Below are 15,851 nucleotides of genomic sequence, written 5' to 3'. Positions count from 1 at the left end.
TATTTTATTGCCAAGAAGTTTTGGTGAGATTTCTTTGCCTTGAAAATTTCAATGATTGCATTTCTTCTAGAGTTCTCATACCACTATTGAAGGAACTATAGTTTAAATTTTTTGATAGAAACCTTTATGAATGAGTATTGACCATTGTCTTAAGTGCTCAACTAAATTTCAATGATGGCTAGTTTGCCAGAAGATGTCTAATCAACATTTGTTTGCAAAAGAGCAATTAAGAAGGATGTGGTCAATTGACTCATCCTTTTTACATAATGTACATCTTGAAGGACCTTCAAAATCTGATTTTCTAAAATATTCTATGGCGAGAAGCTTTTTTGTGCAATGCTACGGAAAGAAATAAATATTTTCATGTTGTAATCTAATCTCTCTTTATTTTATTGTTATCAATTCTAATTTCTTTATCAAATTTAAAATATGTAAATTTTGAGATGCAAAATAAATTTAAAAAATCCATTTATAAAGTTAAAATGTTTTCAATTTTAGAAATCATCCAAATAATAGATGATGACTCCTAGAGTGCATTGCATTTTGAAATTAGTTTTTATAGGACATTTAATTTGTAGGTCAACCTTTTGTACATGACAACATGAAAATTATGCTAATCACATACTTGGTTTAATTTGAGTTTTAACTGAATTGCTAACCACATTTTATTTTCACCATATGTTATCCCAAAACCATTACCCTATAGACATGAACTTTGACAAATGTGTCCCTTATTCTTAATACATTTTAATATGTTTTAGAGTCTATTCATTACACATAGTTATGAAACAGTTTCTCCAAAGTTTCTTTTATTGCCTTCCATTTAGATTTCGTCCAAAAATATAGGGTTGCATTGAAATATTTGCACCTAGTACTAAATATTACTTATATTTGAAAATGAAAACTACAATGATTTTTAATTTTTATGGAGGTCCTCCACCAAATATTTGGAGGTCCTTTTCAATGTCAGAACCACCCATTCACACTCAATGAAACATGGTGGACTCTTGAAGAACCTTTCAACTTCACCGGTAGACCAATTTGCTAACACTTTTCCTTCAAACATAAAATACTTGCCCTACATTTAAGAGGTTTTCATGTGGAACATTGAGGATGACACTCTTCTCCCTGCATATTCTGCGAGGTAAGACATAGATGTGGTTTACAGCAGCTCTTTTTAAAAAGTTCGAATCCCTCCTTGCCCTTACCATTGTATTACCCGCAATTTGAACTATTCCTGCATCTTTACAACTAAGCAAGTAGTCTAAATCACTGATATTATCATTATGAGTGCCGCTAGTCTCACTTGGAACTGAACATTGAAGTTGCTTTGATTTCTTCATCTGCATTGTATCTGAAGATAAGTCAGAAGCTATTGATGCACCGGATAACTCACCAAGCTCAGAGTCTAGAAGAACATCATTCTCTTGTAAGTTGGAATATCCTGCTCTCAAGGGCTCCTCGTGCTCTTCATCTTCATCACTCGAGTCAGAGAAGCTGTCAATCACAGATTCCTGGTGCACATACTGGATAAGGCTCTTGATGAGTAAGTTTTCAAAATCATCTTCCCTCTTGTGCAAATCTGTGTACCCATACCTCACTGCACAGCGAAACATGTTAAGTTCTTTTGGCCGAATTCGTTTTACATAGAACCGATCGTCTGGTGTAAGTGTTGTTACAGGAAGATATTTGACACACACAAACACAACAATGGAATGAATCGCGGGCAGATGGGTGACGAAATGAGAGAAGATGGGTGGAACTCCCCGGGCAAGGTCTGTGTAAACAAAACCGATACCAGGAACCCGTACAATCCCAAGACTAGGACCAAGGCTAAGAATCCATGCTACTGGCACCTTACTTTGCATCTCATGCTCATATCTCTTTACAGTTCCATAGTGCCAGACATACATAACAACCAGGAAGATTCCAGCTATAGCCAAGGGAGCCCAGCCACCCCGACCCACTTTGAACAGTACTGCCATGAAATAGACCATCTCTATTGACAGAAAGGTTGCTGTAAAGATTATCACCAGCAGTAAATTACTTCGCCAAACAATGAGCATGATAAGTAACATCAAAATTGTGGTGACCAGCATTACAGAAACAACAGCAATACCTGCATGCACAAACTAGTTGTAAGAAACTATTGCCAGAGCCAAACCATTATTTGATCCAGCCTCCAGGCGTAATCAAAAAATGAAGATTCGAAAATGTGTAACTTTTTATCAGAGGCATTAACGTATAGAGTGTGACAGCATATGAGCTCTTTCTTGACTGTTTCATAACGTCTTTAGGCTTTCAATCCAAAACAGAAATATGGCCGTGTGATGTACAGAATTCATTGAAGTGATTATATTACTGTGACATGAATCATCAGGAAAATCTATTTTTACACAAGATTCATGCATTGGGTACATGTTCCTACGAATGGGAATGAAATTGAAATATAGGATCTAAGATAATTACTGTTGATATGGAATCAAGACTAATCATTATGAAATTTCACTACACATTTTTCTTCGTGTTGTTAGATAAAACTTCAATAATATCCAGGGCCATATGCATGAATATCTTTACATGGTAGTGTAATGGTCGTGGAAGCGTAATTTGTTCAAAATCTCTCTAAATGTTTTGAAGTAAAATTCAGAATTATGGCATGTAAAATTAGAAACTGGAACGTCAATTGAACCTTAAAAGGTTATTGCTCTCATGGATGAGTCTAGTATTAAGAATGTCTTTTATGTCAGGAGTTTTATGGAGCTGATCAGGTATTATCACCAATACATTGAAGGGTTTTCAAGAATCGCTAGTCCTAATACCTCCTTGTAGAAGTAAGGAAAACATTTCATTTGAAATGAGAATTATGATAAAGCCTTACAACTTATAAACAGAAGGTAAATAACAAGCCAACGGAGAATTTATATCTGTAGCGACTGCTGCCAGTGATGGATTAGGAATTGTACTCGTGCAAACAGGGCATGTGGTAACGTTTGAGAGTAGAAATCTGAAAATTCATGAAGTAAACCATACACTGCATGATCTAGAGTTGACCACCACAATGACAGACTGCAAAAGTGGAGGCATCTCCTTAAAGGAAAGCATTTCGAGTTGAACACAAACCATTTAAGGGTGAAATACATTTCTACAGAGTTCATTTAAATTCCAGACAATGGAGATGGCTTGAATTGTTTTAGTTGATATGAATTTTGCTATATTCCACCTTAAGAGACAAGAAAACCATGTTACTGACGTGCCAAGTAGTCAAAGGCATATTGTAGATATATATACTTTGCAAATTACATTTAATAACAGGTTTTCAGTGCACAAGAATCAAGAATCATATTTATTTTACAAACATGTGATAAGAGAATTAGATGCAGGCTCAGATATACGTAAACATTTAGAATATAAAGCAGATCCAAATAGATTACAATATTATAATAACAGAATTTATATTTTAAATTAAAAAACTCAGCAGGGAATAATTTTGTAGGAAGGGAATATGACTCTCATGTAAGGCATCCAGGGACAAAGAAACTAATGGCTGATCTTAAAATTGTCTATTTCTAGCATAGAATGAGTGAGAGTGCAAGAGAATTTGTATCTAGGTGCTTTGAATGTTAACGGTTAAAGGTAATACACCTGTAACCTATTCGATTAGTTTATTTCATTCTATAGTTGAATATAAATGGCAAGTAATTAGTATGGAATTTGTGCATAGTCAAATTTATTGGATAAATATTTTGCAACTGACAGTTTTGGTAAGATCTAATTGCAAAATAGGAAGACCAGCCACAATGTGTGAAACAGAGTATCTCCTACCTTAAAGGGAAGGCTCCCCCTTCTCATTGTTCCTTGGAGCCTTCCCTTTAAGGTAGGAGAGACTTTATCTCTCACACTGTGGCTGGTCATCCTATTTTGTGATTGGATTTTACCCAAGATTGTCGGTTGCAAAATATCCATTAAATAGTTTGTTGGTAGCTCTACTGGGAACACGACGCGTATTTGAGAGCCTCATGCTTTCATTTGAAGCATGCCCATGTCCTTTTTCATTGTAATTGTTTCGTGCATTTACCAAGGACATGTAAATGGCCCAAGGTCCTTGGGGAAATGCATTTGGACTGTTGAATCTAGCTCCACCTCTACGTGATCTTCGTGATGTCTCACGAAAGAACTTTCCCAAGTTTTTTAGTGAAGAACAACACTCTAATGAACATATTGCTGCTTTTTATATTGCATGTAGTGGTCATGCTATTGAATACATGGACGTGTCTACAAGGTTGTTCGTGGGAAATCTACAAGGCATGGCTGCTAATTAGTTTTACCATTTAACACCACATACTATCACAAGCTAGGCTACCCTCATAGCCAAGTTTGAGAAAAGGTTCAAGCCTCCTGAAGATGCTCATTCATTGTTGGCTCAACTTACTCAGCGGAAGAAGTCATCTCACATGCCTATGCGTGAATTTGTTGCTCATTTCAACAAATTGACACAAAGAATTTCAGTTGCCGCTCAACCTACAACTGCTAATTTAAAGTATTATTTTGTCAATGCTCAAATTCTTGAAGTTAGTTTTCTATTAAGGAGAGAAGCCTCAACTACTATTGCAGCTGCACAGACATTGGTGATTGAAATTGAAAATGATCTTATTCTTGCTAGGAAGATAAGGATCAGAGCAAAAGGATTTGAAGAAAGTCATCATTTTTCAAATTCATCTTCTTTGAGCGCAAGGGCGGATCCTGTAGTGCAAAGGTTAGCAAATTAGTTACTAGTCCTCATAAATCAAATAGCTCAAGGCATTTTAAACGAAGATGTACTAAGGAGGCCTCTTCCAACTATTTCTCATAGTTCTATTGTCGGAAATCAATAAAAATTAGTTTCACCATCAAAGAAGCTTGTGATTGATGAACCATTAGTGAAGACAACAATGAAGCATCATGTGTTTGAAGCTAGTGATCTTGCTATTCTCTTTCAGGAAAAGGAAGAAGACATAGAAGGCTTGTGATGAAAAGATGAGGAAGGAAACCTTTTCTTCCAAGGTTCAAGATGGTCGTGTCATAAAAGTTGACATGCAAGCAAGTTCTAATCAAGCTGAAAATGATGTAGTTATGTCTCAAGGTCATGACCTTGAGTACACTTTTCATAAATGTTCTACTTCGAAGCTTGAGAAAGAATTTCTCATAAACAATAAAGACTTTCCCAAGTCAGAAGTTTGTCAACAGTATGTTCAGCTAGGTTTTCTTGATCATTTTGAGGTGTTGGTGATTGATGAACCAGTAAAACAAGTTGTAGTTGGCAAGAAAAATTAAGAATTTGTCCGATCAAGGGGATGTCCAATTCAATATCTTGCATGGTTGGAGGCTAATGGAAAGCTAGAGATTCCACATGCACCTGAATATGGAAATACCATTCAAGAAGACACCAATGAAGATTGTTCAATTTGTGAGGAGCAATTTCAATTCATGGACCTTTCTTAGAGCAGTAGTACACATGATTCATCTAAAAAAGGTGAATTCTTCTATTTTTTCCAAGTGTTACATCAAGCTTTGACATCATTGCTCGAATTGTTCATGGTACATCAATATAAAGTTTCTTGTGAACATGTTGAAAGCTACTAAAAAAAGGTAGCTATTTTGTTCAACCCGTAAATGGTTTCATCTAAAATTTGCATTTTTGGCTAGTTTTGATTATGTAGGTTTTTGTTTGTTGTTAATAAGTGTGTAATAAATGGTTTTTCATAACAAAAACAAAGACAGTTTATAAGAGATTCATTGAAATAGATAACTGAATTCCTTTTCATATGAGATTAACTATTTTAACTATCAACAATCAACTGAGGTAACCATATCAATGATCAACTGAAATTACCAGTTTAACGATTAACTGAAGTAATTGTATCTATGATTAACTGAAATAACTAAATTAATGATTAACTAAAAGTAACTGTATCTATGATTAACTGAAATAACTAAGTTAACAATTAACTGAAAATAACTATATCTATGATTAACTGGAATAACTAAATTAATGATTAACTAAAAATGACTATATCTATGATCAAGTGAAATAACTAGATGAATGATTGACTATCTTTTCTACATACAAGTAAGTAAATACTTATCATGGAAAGAAGAAAAGAAATATACAAGTATCATCTGGAGGGTCTTTAGCTTGTTGTGCAAGCCTCAGCTTTTGATAAGAGGAGAAGCATTGATATAGGCTTAACCTCATAACGTCGGATCATACTTATCCTCACACAATCTATTGAATTAGAAAGACCCTCCCTACCTTAGGATTGGGCTTGGGATATTCCTAATCCAGCCACCTGAGCATCTTGGTATTTAGAATGTCCGCACAATTATGGATGGACATGTCTACATAACTGGCACCACTGAAATCAAGTGATAAAAAAATGGCAAACATGCCTTTAAACTACCTCAGCCAACATTTTCTAATGGGTTCAACGGCCTGATCACCACTGCTCAACTTGACAATAGGAAATAGTTATAGGGATGAGCATGAGCTATTAAGTATGATTAATGAATTAATTAAATCATATTTGATTCCACTTTTGTATTCTTGTAGATTCATTTCACCTCTTCACCTTTATATGGCTATACAGCTGGTGAGTCCCAGGTGTTTGAAAATTCTGAGCAATCTACTCTATGCATAAATTCTAAAAGGATTCAATGATTAGTATATCTTATAACAAACTGTGACTTGAAATAATATGTTCTTAAGACCAACTGAAAATATTATTGAATTCTGATTTACATACAGTATATTTCAATTAGTTTTATTGCAATTAGTTTTATTGCAATTAAAAAGCTTTGTCTTAAGAGGTTCTATCTGATATTATCTATGATGATTCTATTCTAGCTGTTATGAAAGTTTTTTTTTTTTAGAAGTAACAAATGACATGGAAATATTCAACAAAGCTTGTAATATAGTTGATTACATAACCTAAGACTATTATGGAAAAGAAGGAAGTTTTTGTGCCTAGCTGGCTACTATGGTTCGACCTCTTCCACAAATGTTTCTCCAAGTGCAAATATCCAAAGTATAAAAGATCACTTCTTTTGCAAAATAGGACTATAGCAAAGGAACTTGAATAACTATGGGCGGCAAGATTTTTAGAAGATAATTTGCAGGTTATCGTCTTTCAATGGAAATCATAAATAAGAGAGAGAGAGAGGAAGTCAGTTTAATAGAAAAGGTAGTCGGGTGCTTACAAAAATGATGCCTCCGACTCTCACTCATGATTTCTTATAACATAATAAGGTGGCTCTTTGGCTTCCGTTACATAAGAATATTTGTCAATTTAAAATGCCAAATGTTTAATCGATTACAAACAAGGAAAACAATAAAAGATGAAAAAAGAGTTGGAAGAGTATAGTTCAAATATTATTATAATCTATATTTATATACGTACATGTAAATATATTTGTGAGGTGGCATCATTTTTATTATAAGAAAATAATATAATGGTGCCACTTTATTTTTATATCTATATGTACGTACATATATATATTATAATAATATGGTGAAAGATCATTTAAAATTCTTTGAGGTACATTTTATATTTTAATTAAATTATTTTATGTTTCTTAAATTATTTATTTAATAGCTCATGCAGGTCCTACAGATGTATCCTATGTTCAAGTCGTTAGGTCCTTTCCAAAGAAGTTTAAGGTCATACCTGTCAATCCTGTTGACTGGACTAACCAAGTATCCCATTCCGATGATCCCATTTAGCAATGCTTCCCCCCTTCATCTTCTCTTGTAATCACCCATGAAATACTTCCATCATAATAACAGTTCTATAATAATTTTCATATAAACATTTAAAAGACTATAAATTATTAACCATAATTTCAAAATCAAGCACCTGCTAAACATGATACAACAAATAATGGTTAACGACCATCTCCATTAATAGTTAATACAATGGATATAAATAACTACCTACTTCACATAATCATGAAAGAAAATCCGTGAAATCCAACAGCTATGAGCAATTTTAAAACTAGGTCAAAATTTAGGATGTAAAAAAGTGCGCTTGCACATTTTTGTTTTATTAGATTTTCTTTTCTTTAGTTACGTTAGTTTTGTTTTATTTTTGGTCGCCTAACTATATAGCCCAATGGAGTGGATGAAGACACTTAGAGAATTGGATTCTATCTCACTCTTTATTTTCAAGAACAAATGAGTGACATTCCCAAACAGAGTTAGTTGTCCTACATTTTGTCACTACAAAATGTAGGTAACAGTACGAAACTTTTCAACTTGGTTTCGCATTTCTCTGAGCTTAATTCATTATTTAATTAGTTATTATTGATCAATCAATCATTTGTTATTGATACAATGAATCCTTTTACTAAAGGCTTTCGTCAAGTCTTTTTAGTTTTTCTATTTGTTGAGCCTATGCTTGATTTTTCAAGCCTTCAACGTCCTTTTTTTCGTTTTTGATTGTGTGTTTATTGGCTTTTGGTCCTTTGGTTTTACTCAAGTTATTGCTTTCGATTTTCCTTTCAATTCAATCTATCTTAGGGCGTAATCAGAGTTGGCAATCAAAAGATATGACGATTTTGCACAAATTAAAATGTCATGTTATATTTTGAAGTTGACATTCACTTTTTGAAAAATATAACATAATTTCACTTTATGTTATGTTTTTAAGTTATTTCATCATTTTGATTTTTCACTTAAAAGTAACTATAGAGCATTTTATGTTATATTTTTAAGTTTAGTTGCTTTTTAATTTTTCACTTAAGTGACTATATTAACTATATAGTTTGATTTAATTTTTAAATTTTAATTCAAACTTCTTAGTAAATATTACTTTTTGAATGATATTTGCACATTATATATTTATCTATAGCATACATATTATATATGACCCATTTGAATAATATTTCTTCCAAAATCAAATTAACATGTGCTTAATTCATCACTTAAGTTGTGCATAACATGTCTACAAGTACATTTTTATCAAAATATGCAATTGTATCCAAAAGGTGTGATTTTGAATAAAAATGCAATTTTAAAACACATAAAACATGTCATTACATGTGTTTTAAAATATGCAATGACTCCTAAAAGGTGAGACATGCATATTTGAGTGTTTTCAAAATATACAGTGACCCTCAAAAGGTGTGATTGTGCACTAATAAGGGTCATTTGTGAGAAAATTTTAAAATATGCATATGCATCCAAAAGGTGCAATTTTGCTTCTGGACTCTATTACACGTGTTTTTAAAAATATGCGTTTGCACCCAAAAGGTGTGTTTTTGATAAGGAAGCCATTTTAAAAGTTTTTAAAGCATGTAATGGCACCTAAAAGGTGGAATTTGTCTCCAAATGCATGCATTTGCCTCCAAGAAACCCGTTTTTGAAGATTGAAGAGAAATTTGCATGCACTTGCCCTCCAAGAACATGTTTTTTCTTGGAATCTCCAAATTTCTTCATTCCAAGTCAAGGAAATCTTCTACCTAGGGTCATTGTTTCATTTGAATGCATTTCCATGCCTTAAACATTGAATCTCCATGCAAAAAATGTCATTTTGCATTCCATTCTAGGGCACGTTTTGATGAAAAAAGCCCAGATTTGGCCAATTTTGGATCACATTTCTGCATATAGTAGAGGCATTTTGTGGTATTAATGTATTCCATAGCTATTGAAAGTCATGTTTTTGACATTCAATGCCAAAATTGACTCAAGTAATGGCAGATTGAAACCATGTTTTTATCCAAAAACGTCCCAAGAACTTGCATTTATTGAAAATGTTGGAGTTGTGGTGGATTTTAGGGCACATTTTGGGAATTCTTATAAAAAAAACGTCTCATTGGATACTCATTTCGAATTCATTATTGCAAGGTTGAAGAGGTCTAAGTTTGTTTGAGAATTTGTCAAAGCTGGAACTTCATTTCCTTCATTCTTGGCATATTAATCTTCAAGTAAGTCAACATTTTCCATTTTGTTAATTAATTCATGCTTATTTTGTTGATTTGATGCATTTTAGCTTGATGTTAAACACTTGTTGATATAGATTCCATGAAAAGTGCATTTTCTCTTTAATATGATGAAAAGTCTCATTTTCATACTTTTGGTTTTTACCCAAATTCCAAATTCAAGTTTGCAAGTTGAGGTATCTTGCTTGTTGACGTGTTTGAAGGTATGTGTTTCTTTTGTGCTTGTTTTCATTGTTTGCTTGCTTCTTTTCTTGTTTTTCTTCTTTTGGAAGAAATTGCAATTTCTTTCTCAAGAACTTGAGCACGTTCAACTTCATTCCATCTTTCATCAACGCATGCAAGTGCATCTTTTCATTCTGTTTTCGCTATCACACACCAAGGCACATTGCATCCATTCCTTTCATACGCAATTACATGCAATTCCTCTTTTCATTTCATAACACATTGCATCTCATTTTGTACATGCAATCACATGTAAACTCATTTTTCATCCACATTTACATGCAATCTCATTTTTTGCTCCTGATCACATGTTGCATATACATGTAATTCACTTTTCATGCAATGACATCTTGAAAACCCATTTTTGAATTAAAGTCATTCTTTAAAAGTCAAAAATTTTCATTTGCATGCATTCAACTTTCATACCTTAAAGCATATCCATAAACACTCATTTCCACCTCATATTTCCATCCTCTCAAGACATATTTCAGCCTTTACATATGCATGTTGTCTCTTTTCAAAATCATCACATTAGATCTTCAAAGTGTCTCATCCATACTCCAAAGCTTTGTTGCTGATCAAGTGTCAACGTTTTTATGGAAGCAATATCCTCTGATGATGTGTTCACATTTTGGAATTTTCATGTTGCAGCACAAGCACAAGGAATGTCCTCATCTACAAAATCGAAAGGTAAAATAAAATATCAATATGATAAATAGTTGGCTCATGCAATTCCATCCCAGTTTATGTCTATTCTTGATAGTGTGTCAGATACAGAGATTGGGCATGTGGATATGATTGATTTCTTGTGAAGGATAGAAGCTCCTTCTAATCATGAAACGAAATGCATCAAAAGGAGTAATATTCATTTGGTGTCTTCCTTTCCAATGGCTGCCCTAGAATGGAATTTGTTCTAGGATGTGCAAAGTGTTTCAGTCCAAAGTAAAAAAACAATCAAGGTTGATGGTAATGTTATTATTAGCCTTGATCCTAAGGTTATTGAATAGATTTTCAAAGCGCTACAAAGTGCAGAACGTGTGTGATGCAGGAGCATCCAGAGGTATAAGGGCAATCCTGTGTCACCCAAAAAAATATACTTAGACTTAGTTTCTATTTCATGTGTTTTCATTTTTGGATACCCATTTGGGTCAAATAAAGGTTCCAACTCTCACAGTTCCACTATCAGTGTGATAGAAAATCCCGAAAAAATAGGAGCATGTAATTGGGCCATCATTTTGGTGAACTAGGAGGTGTAAATTGGCTAGATGAATGTAATTGTAATTTAGAGCATTCCATAAAAAGAATAAGGTCAAAAGGCCCCACGGTTTGAAAGTTATTGCAGTTTTTCAAGTTTTGGAGACCTCCTAAGAATGCTTCAAAGTCAGGTTAGGGGCATTAAATGACCTCGAAAAGGGCCAAAAAATGGGGGACGAGTGAAGCTGGTCCATAGGGCTATAGAGCGCTTCGAGAGCTTTCCAAAAATGTAAACGGTTCATCAATCGGAGCTACGGTTCAAAAGTTATGCCTCCCGGAAGTTCGGTTACCATTTCTGGATTCTTCTAGATTTGCACCAACTTCTAACTCAGCTTCTGGAACCTTCTATTTGGTTGGTGGATGCCTACTAGCACTTTCTAGAATGTACTCCTAGTCCTTAACCCTCTGGGTTCTATTTAAGGAGATTTCTGGCATTGTAAAAGGCAGTTCGGAGTGGAGTTTGAGAGGAGGTACTGAAAGGAGAAATAATCTCTAGATTTATGCTATTGTAAGCCCTTAGGGCATGTTTTGAAGTTTATTCTCTCTGTACTGAATGTACTAGCTTATTTTTTCAATTAATACAATTTCTCTTTTCTATTGTGTCTATTCTGTTCTTGGGTTGTGTCCCCATCAAGTGGTATCAAAGCTGGTTTTCCTGAGTATGTAGACAAAGCGCCGACTGTGAGGTAGTTTGCACCAGAACTGTGTGGTTGTGGGTTTGAGTTAAGAAGATGCCTCCACGAAGAGAGCGCGGCGGAAGGGCCAGAGCTATTAATCCTGAGGAGGTTAGAGCCCTCCAAAGGCAGGTACAAGCATTGCAAGAGGAGCTCCGTAGAGGAGCAAATGTTGCCGCAGGTGACGACAGTGAGGATGACAATGAAGAAGAAGTAATGGGACCAGAAGGGGAATTTGACGGGGAAGTTCTGAATCATGCAGAGGAAAGGCTTTTTAGGGCCATTACTAAGTTTGGGAAAAGACCTACAATTGAAGTGGGTGTATTTTCAGGAAATCTGAAACCAGATGAGTTGATCGATTAGATCAATGAACTAGAAGAATACTTTGAGTATGAGGATATCAGGGACCCAGATAGGGTTAAGTTTGCAAAGGCCAAATTGAAAGGCCATGCAAAAATCTGGTGGCAAGAGGTTCAATTGGAAAGAAATAGAAGAGGAAAGGAGATTACAAGATGGGATCGCATGGTGGACAAATTGAAAAAATAGTTCATTCCTGTGGACTACGAGCTTGATTTGTTTAAGAAGATGCATGGGTTAAAGCAAGCAGGAAGATCAGTCCAAGAATATACAGAGGAATTTTACCGACTCTTGATTAGAGAGGGGCATGCAGAAGCAAATAAGGAGAAGGTTGCTCGTTATATCAGTGGTTTGCGACCTAGCATCCAGGAGGAATTAAGTCTGGTAAGAATGACCAGCATTGAAGAGGCATGCCAGTTTGCCCTACGAGTTGAAGAGAAGCTGAATAAAAGGTTTGAAGGAAGAAAAAGAGGGCACGGTCAAGGAGGAAGGGGAAGCGGTAGATCATCTGGAGGCCACAATGAAACCCAAAAGAAAAATGATGATGTGGGTACTAGCAGGAACCAGAGGAATGAGGGTTTCAACCGCTCCCATGATCAAGACTTTGGAAATCAGAGAGGAAGAGGTAGAGGACGTGGACAAGGAAGAGGAGGCTTCCGTGGTACCTGTTTCCATTGCAATGAAGAAGGTCATCGTGCCTTTGAATTCTCTCAACGACAAGGAAGGACAGATAGGAGAGCTGAGGGCCAAGCTAGGGTTGCTCATGTGGATGAAGATGCACAATCATCACATTCAGAGGATGCAGAAAGAGGAGAGACCTTGGTAAATGAAAGAGTCCTACTAAGTGGTGAGATTGAACCAAGACAACGGAGGAGTTTGTTCTGTACCAAATGCAAGTGTGAGGATAAATGTTGTGACGTGATCATTGATGGTGGTAGCACTGATAACTTGGTATCAGAAGAGATGGTCTCTAAGCTGAAGCTCAAGAGGGAGAAACATCCCCAACCCTATCGGATTGCTTGGGTAAAAGATGATCATAAGGTCCTGGTAAGTGAACAATGTTTAGTGAAATTCAAAATTGGGAGTTACCATGATGAAGTTCTTTGTGATGTTATTTCGATGAATGTTTGCCATCTATTGTTGGGTAGACCATGGCAGTTTGATAGACATGCAGTACATGATGGGCATGCGAACACATACTCTCTGACAAAGGATGGAGTTCGCCACAAATTGAGGCCTATGAAAAAGGAAGGTGAAAAGGTATGTAGCAGTGCTAGGATTTGTCTTGTTGATGAAAGGAAGTTTTTAGATGGCATGAAACATCAGCATATGTGCTATGCTTTGATTCCTAGGAAAGATAAAGAAGGTAGTAGTGAAATACCACTTGAAGTTTCAGATTTACTAGGGGAATTTGGAGATATTATCTCTGATAATGTTCTAGATGGATTGCCACCAGTAAGGCAAATCAGTCATCAGATATATCTAGTTCCAGGAGCTAGTTTTCCTAACAAGGCTGCTCACAAGATGACTCCTACTGAAACAGAGGAGCTAAATAGACAGGTTCAGGAGCTGTTGAGGAAGGGCTTGATTCGGGAGACCCTGAGTCCATGTGCAGTACCTGCAAGACTCGCACCAAAGAAGGATGGAGAGTGGAGGATGTGTACAGATTCTCGAGCTATAAATAGGATAACCATCAAGTACCGGTTTCCTTTGCCAAGGATGGATGATCTTATGGACTGCTTGAGTGGAGCTCAGTACTTCACAAAGATAGATCTGAAGAGTGGTTATCACCAGATACGGATTCGAGAAGGAGATGAGTGGAAAACAACCTTCAAGACCAAGGAGGGTCTTTATGAGTGGTTAGTCATGCCCTTTGAATTGACGAACACCCCAAGCACCTTCATGCGGCTCATGAATGAGGTACTTAAGAAGTTCTTGGGAAAATTTGTTATTGTTTATTTGGATGATATTTTAATTTTCAGCAAGACTTTGGAAGAACATTTATTGCATATTCGTAGTGTCCTTGAAAGGCTAAGGGAAGAGAAACTATTAATTAATCTGAAGAAGTGTATCTTTACAAAAAGGGAGTTAGTCTATTTGGGGTTTGTTACATCACCTGAAGGTCTCAAAATGGATCCAGAGAAGGTAAAAGCCATCTTGGAATGGCCTACTCCAAGGTCTGCTATTGAGGTAAGATCGTTTCATGGTTTGGTTAGCTTTTACAGGAAGTTTATTAAGAATTTCAGTGGCATATGTGCACCCCTAACTGATACAATAAGAGGGGATAGAAAAGAGTTCAAATGGACTGCAACAGCTACGAGAAGTTTTGAATTGCTGAAGAAGAAGGTGACAGAACAGCCTGTGTTGGCACTTCCAGATTTTAGAAAGGTTTTCCAGGTGGATTGTGATGCCAGTGGTAGTGCTATTGGGGCTGTATTAAGCCAAGAAGGTAAGCCTATTGCATATTTTAGTGAAAAATTGAATGATGCAAAGAAAAAGTATTCTGTTTATGATCAAGAGTTCTATGCAATAGTTCAAGTCTTAAATAAATGGAGGCATTATTTATTGCCAAAGGAATTTGTTTTGTATACTGATCATCAGGCATTATAGTACCTAAATAGCCAAGGTAAATTGAATCAGAAGCATATGAAGTGGGTAGAGTTCTTGCAGAGCTATACATTTGTGTTGAAGCATAGAAGTGGAAAATCTAACAGGGTTGCAGATGCACTAAGTAGGAGACAGTTGTTACTTACAGTAATGCAGGTTGAAGTAGTTGGGTTTGATGAACTCTCGAGGATCCTAATTTTGCTGAAGCATGGAAAGCATGTAAAGAACCTGTTGCTGTTGATAGAACCAAGTGGTTAGACTATTTGATTCAGGATGGCATGTTGTTCAAAGGTAGTCAATTGTGCATTCCAAGGAGTTCCATGAGGGAAAATCTGATTAAGGAGAAACATAGTGGAGGGATGGCAGGACATTTTGGTCGAGATAAGACCATTGCCATTCTTAGAGAACATTATTTTTGGCCTCAAATTTCACAGGATGTGAAGAAGTTTGTACAGAGTTGCCCGGTTTGTCAAGTTGCCAAAGGGTTTAGTCACAATACTGGCCTATATCAGCCATTGCCTGTTCCATCAAGCCCATGGGAGGACATAAGTATGGATTTTGTTCTTGGATTGCCAAGGACACAAAGGGGTAATGACTCAGTATTCGTGGTGGTTGATAGGTTCTCCAAAATGGCACATTTCATTCCATGCCACAAAACTCATGATGCTGTCCATATTGCAGACTTGTTTTTCAAAGAGGTGGTAAGACTACATGGTCTTCCAAGGAGTATAGTTTCTGACAGAGATACTAAATTTGTGGGGT

The 15,851-nt window shown here is 35.7% G+C and overlaps 1 protein-coding gene across 2 annotated transcripts in view; it reads right to left on the bottom strand.

The window, feature by feature from the left end:
- Positions 1–792: 792 nt before the first annotated feature.
- Positions 793–15,851, bottom strand: part of LOC149559132 (putative potassium transporter 12) — a 207,765-nt gene continuing 192,706 nt past the window's right edge. For both annotated transcript variants that reach the window (XM_089833063.1, XM_089833064.1), the window contains one exon: positions 793–2,119. In XM_089833063.1, the coding sequence (XP_089689189.1) occupies positions 1,059–2,119 (1,061 nt within the window). In that variant the 3' untranslated portion in view covers positions 793–1,058. The remainder of the gene's footprint in view (positions 2,120–15,851) is intronic.

Source organism: Cupressus sempervirens, chromosome 5 (genome assembly GCF_028749045.1).
Source record: "Cupressus sempervirens isolate cs-2001-9-10 chromosome 5, ASM2874904v1, whole genome shotgun sequence".
Classification (NCBI taxonomy): domain Eukaryota; kingdom Viridiplantae; phylum Streptophyta; class Pinopsida; order Cupressales; family Cupressaceae; genus Cupressus; species Cupressus sempervirens.
Note: the sequence above shows the minus strand (reverse complement) of the source record. Positions and strands in the feature narration are given on the sequence as shown.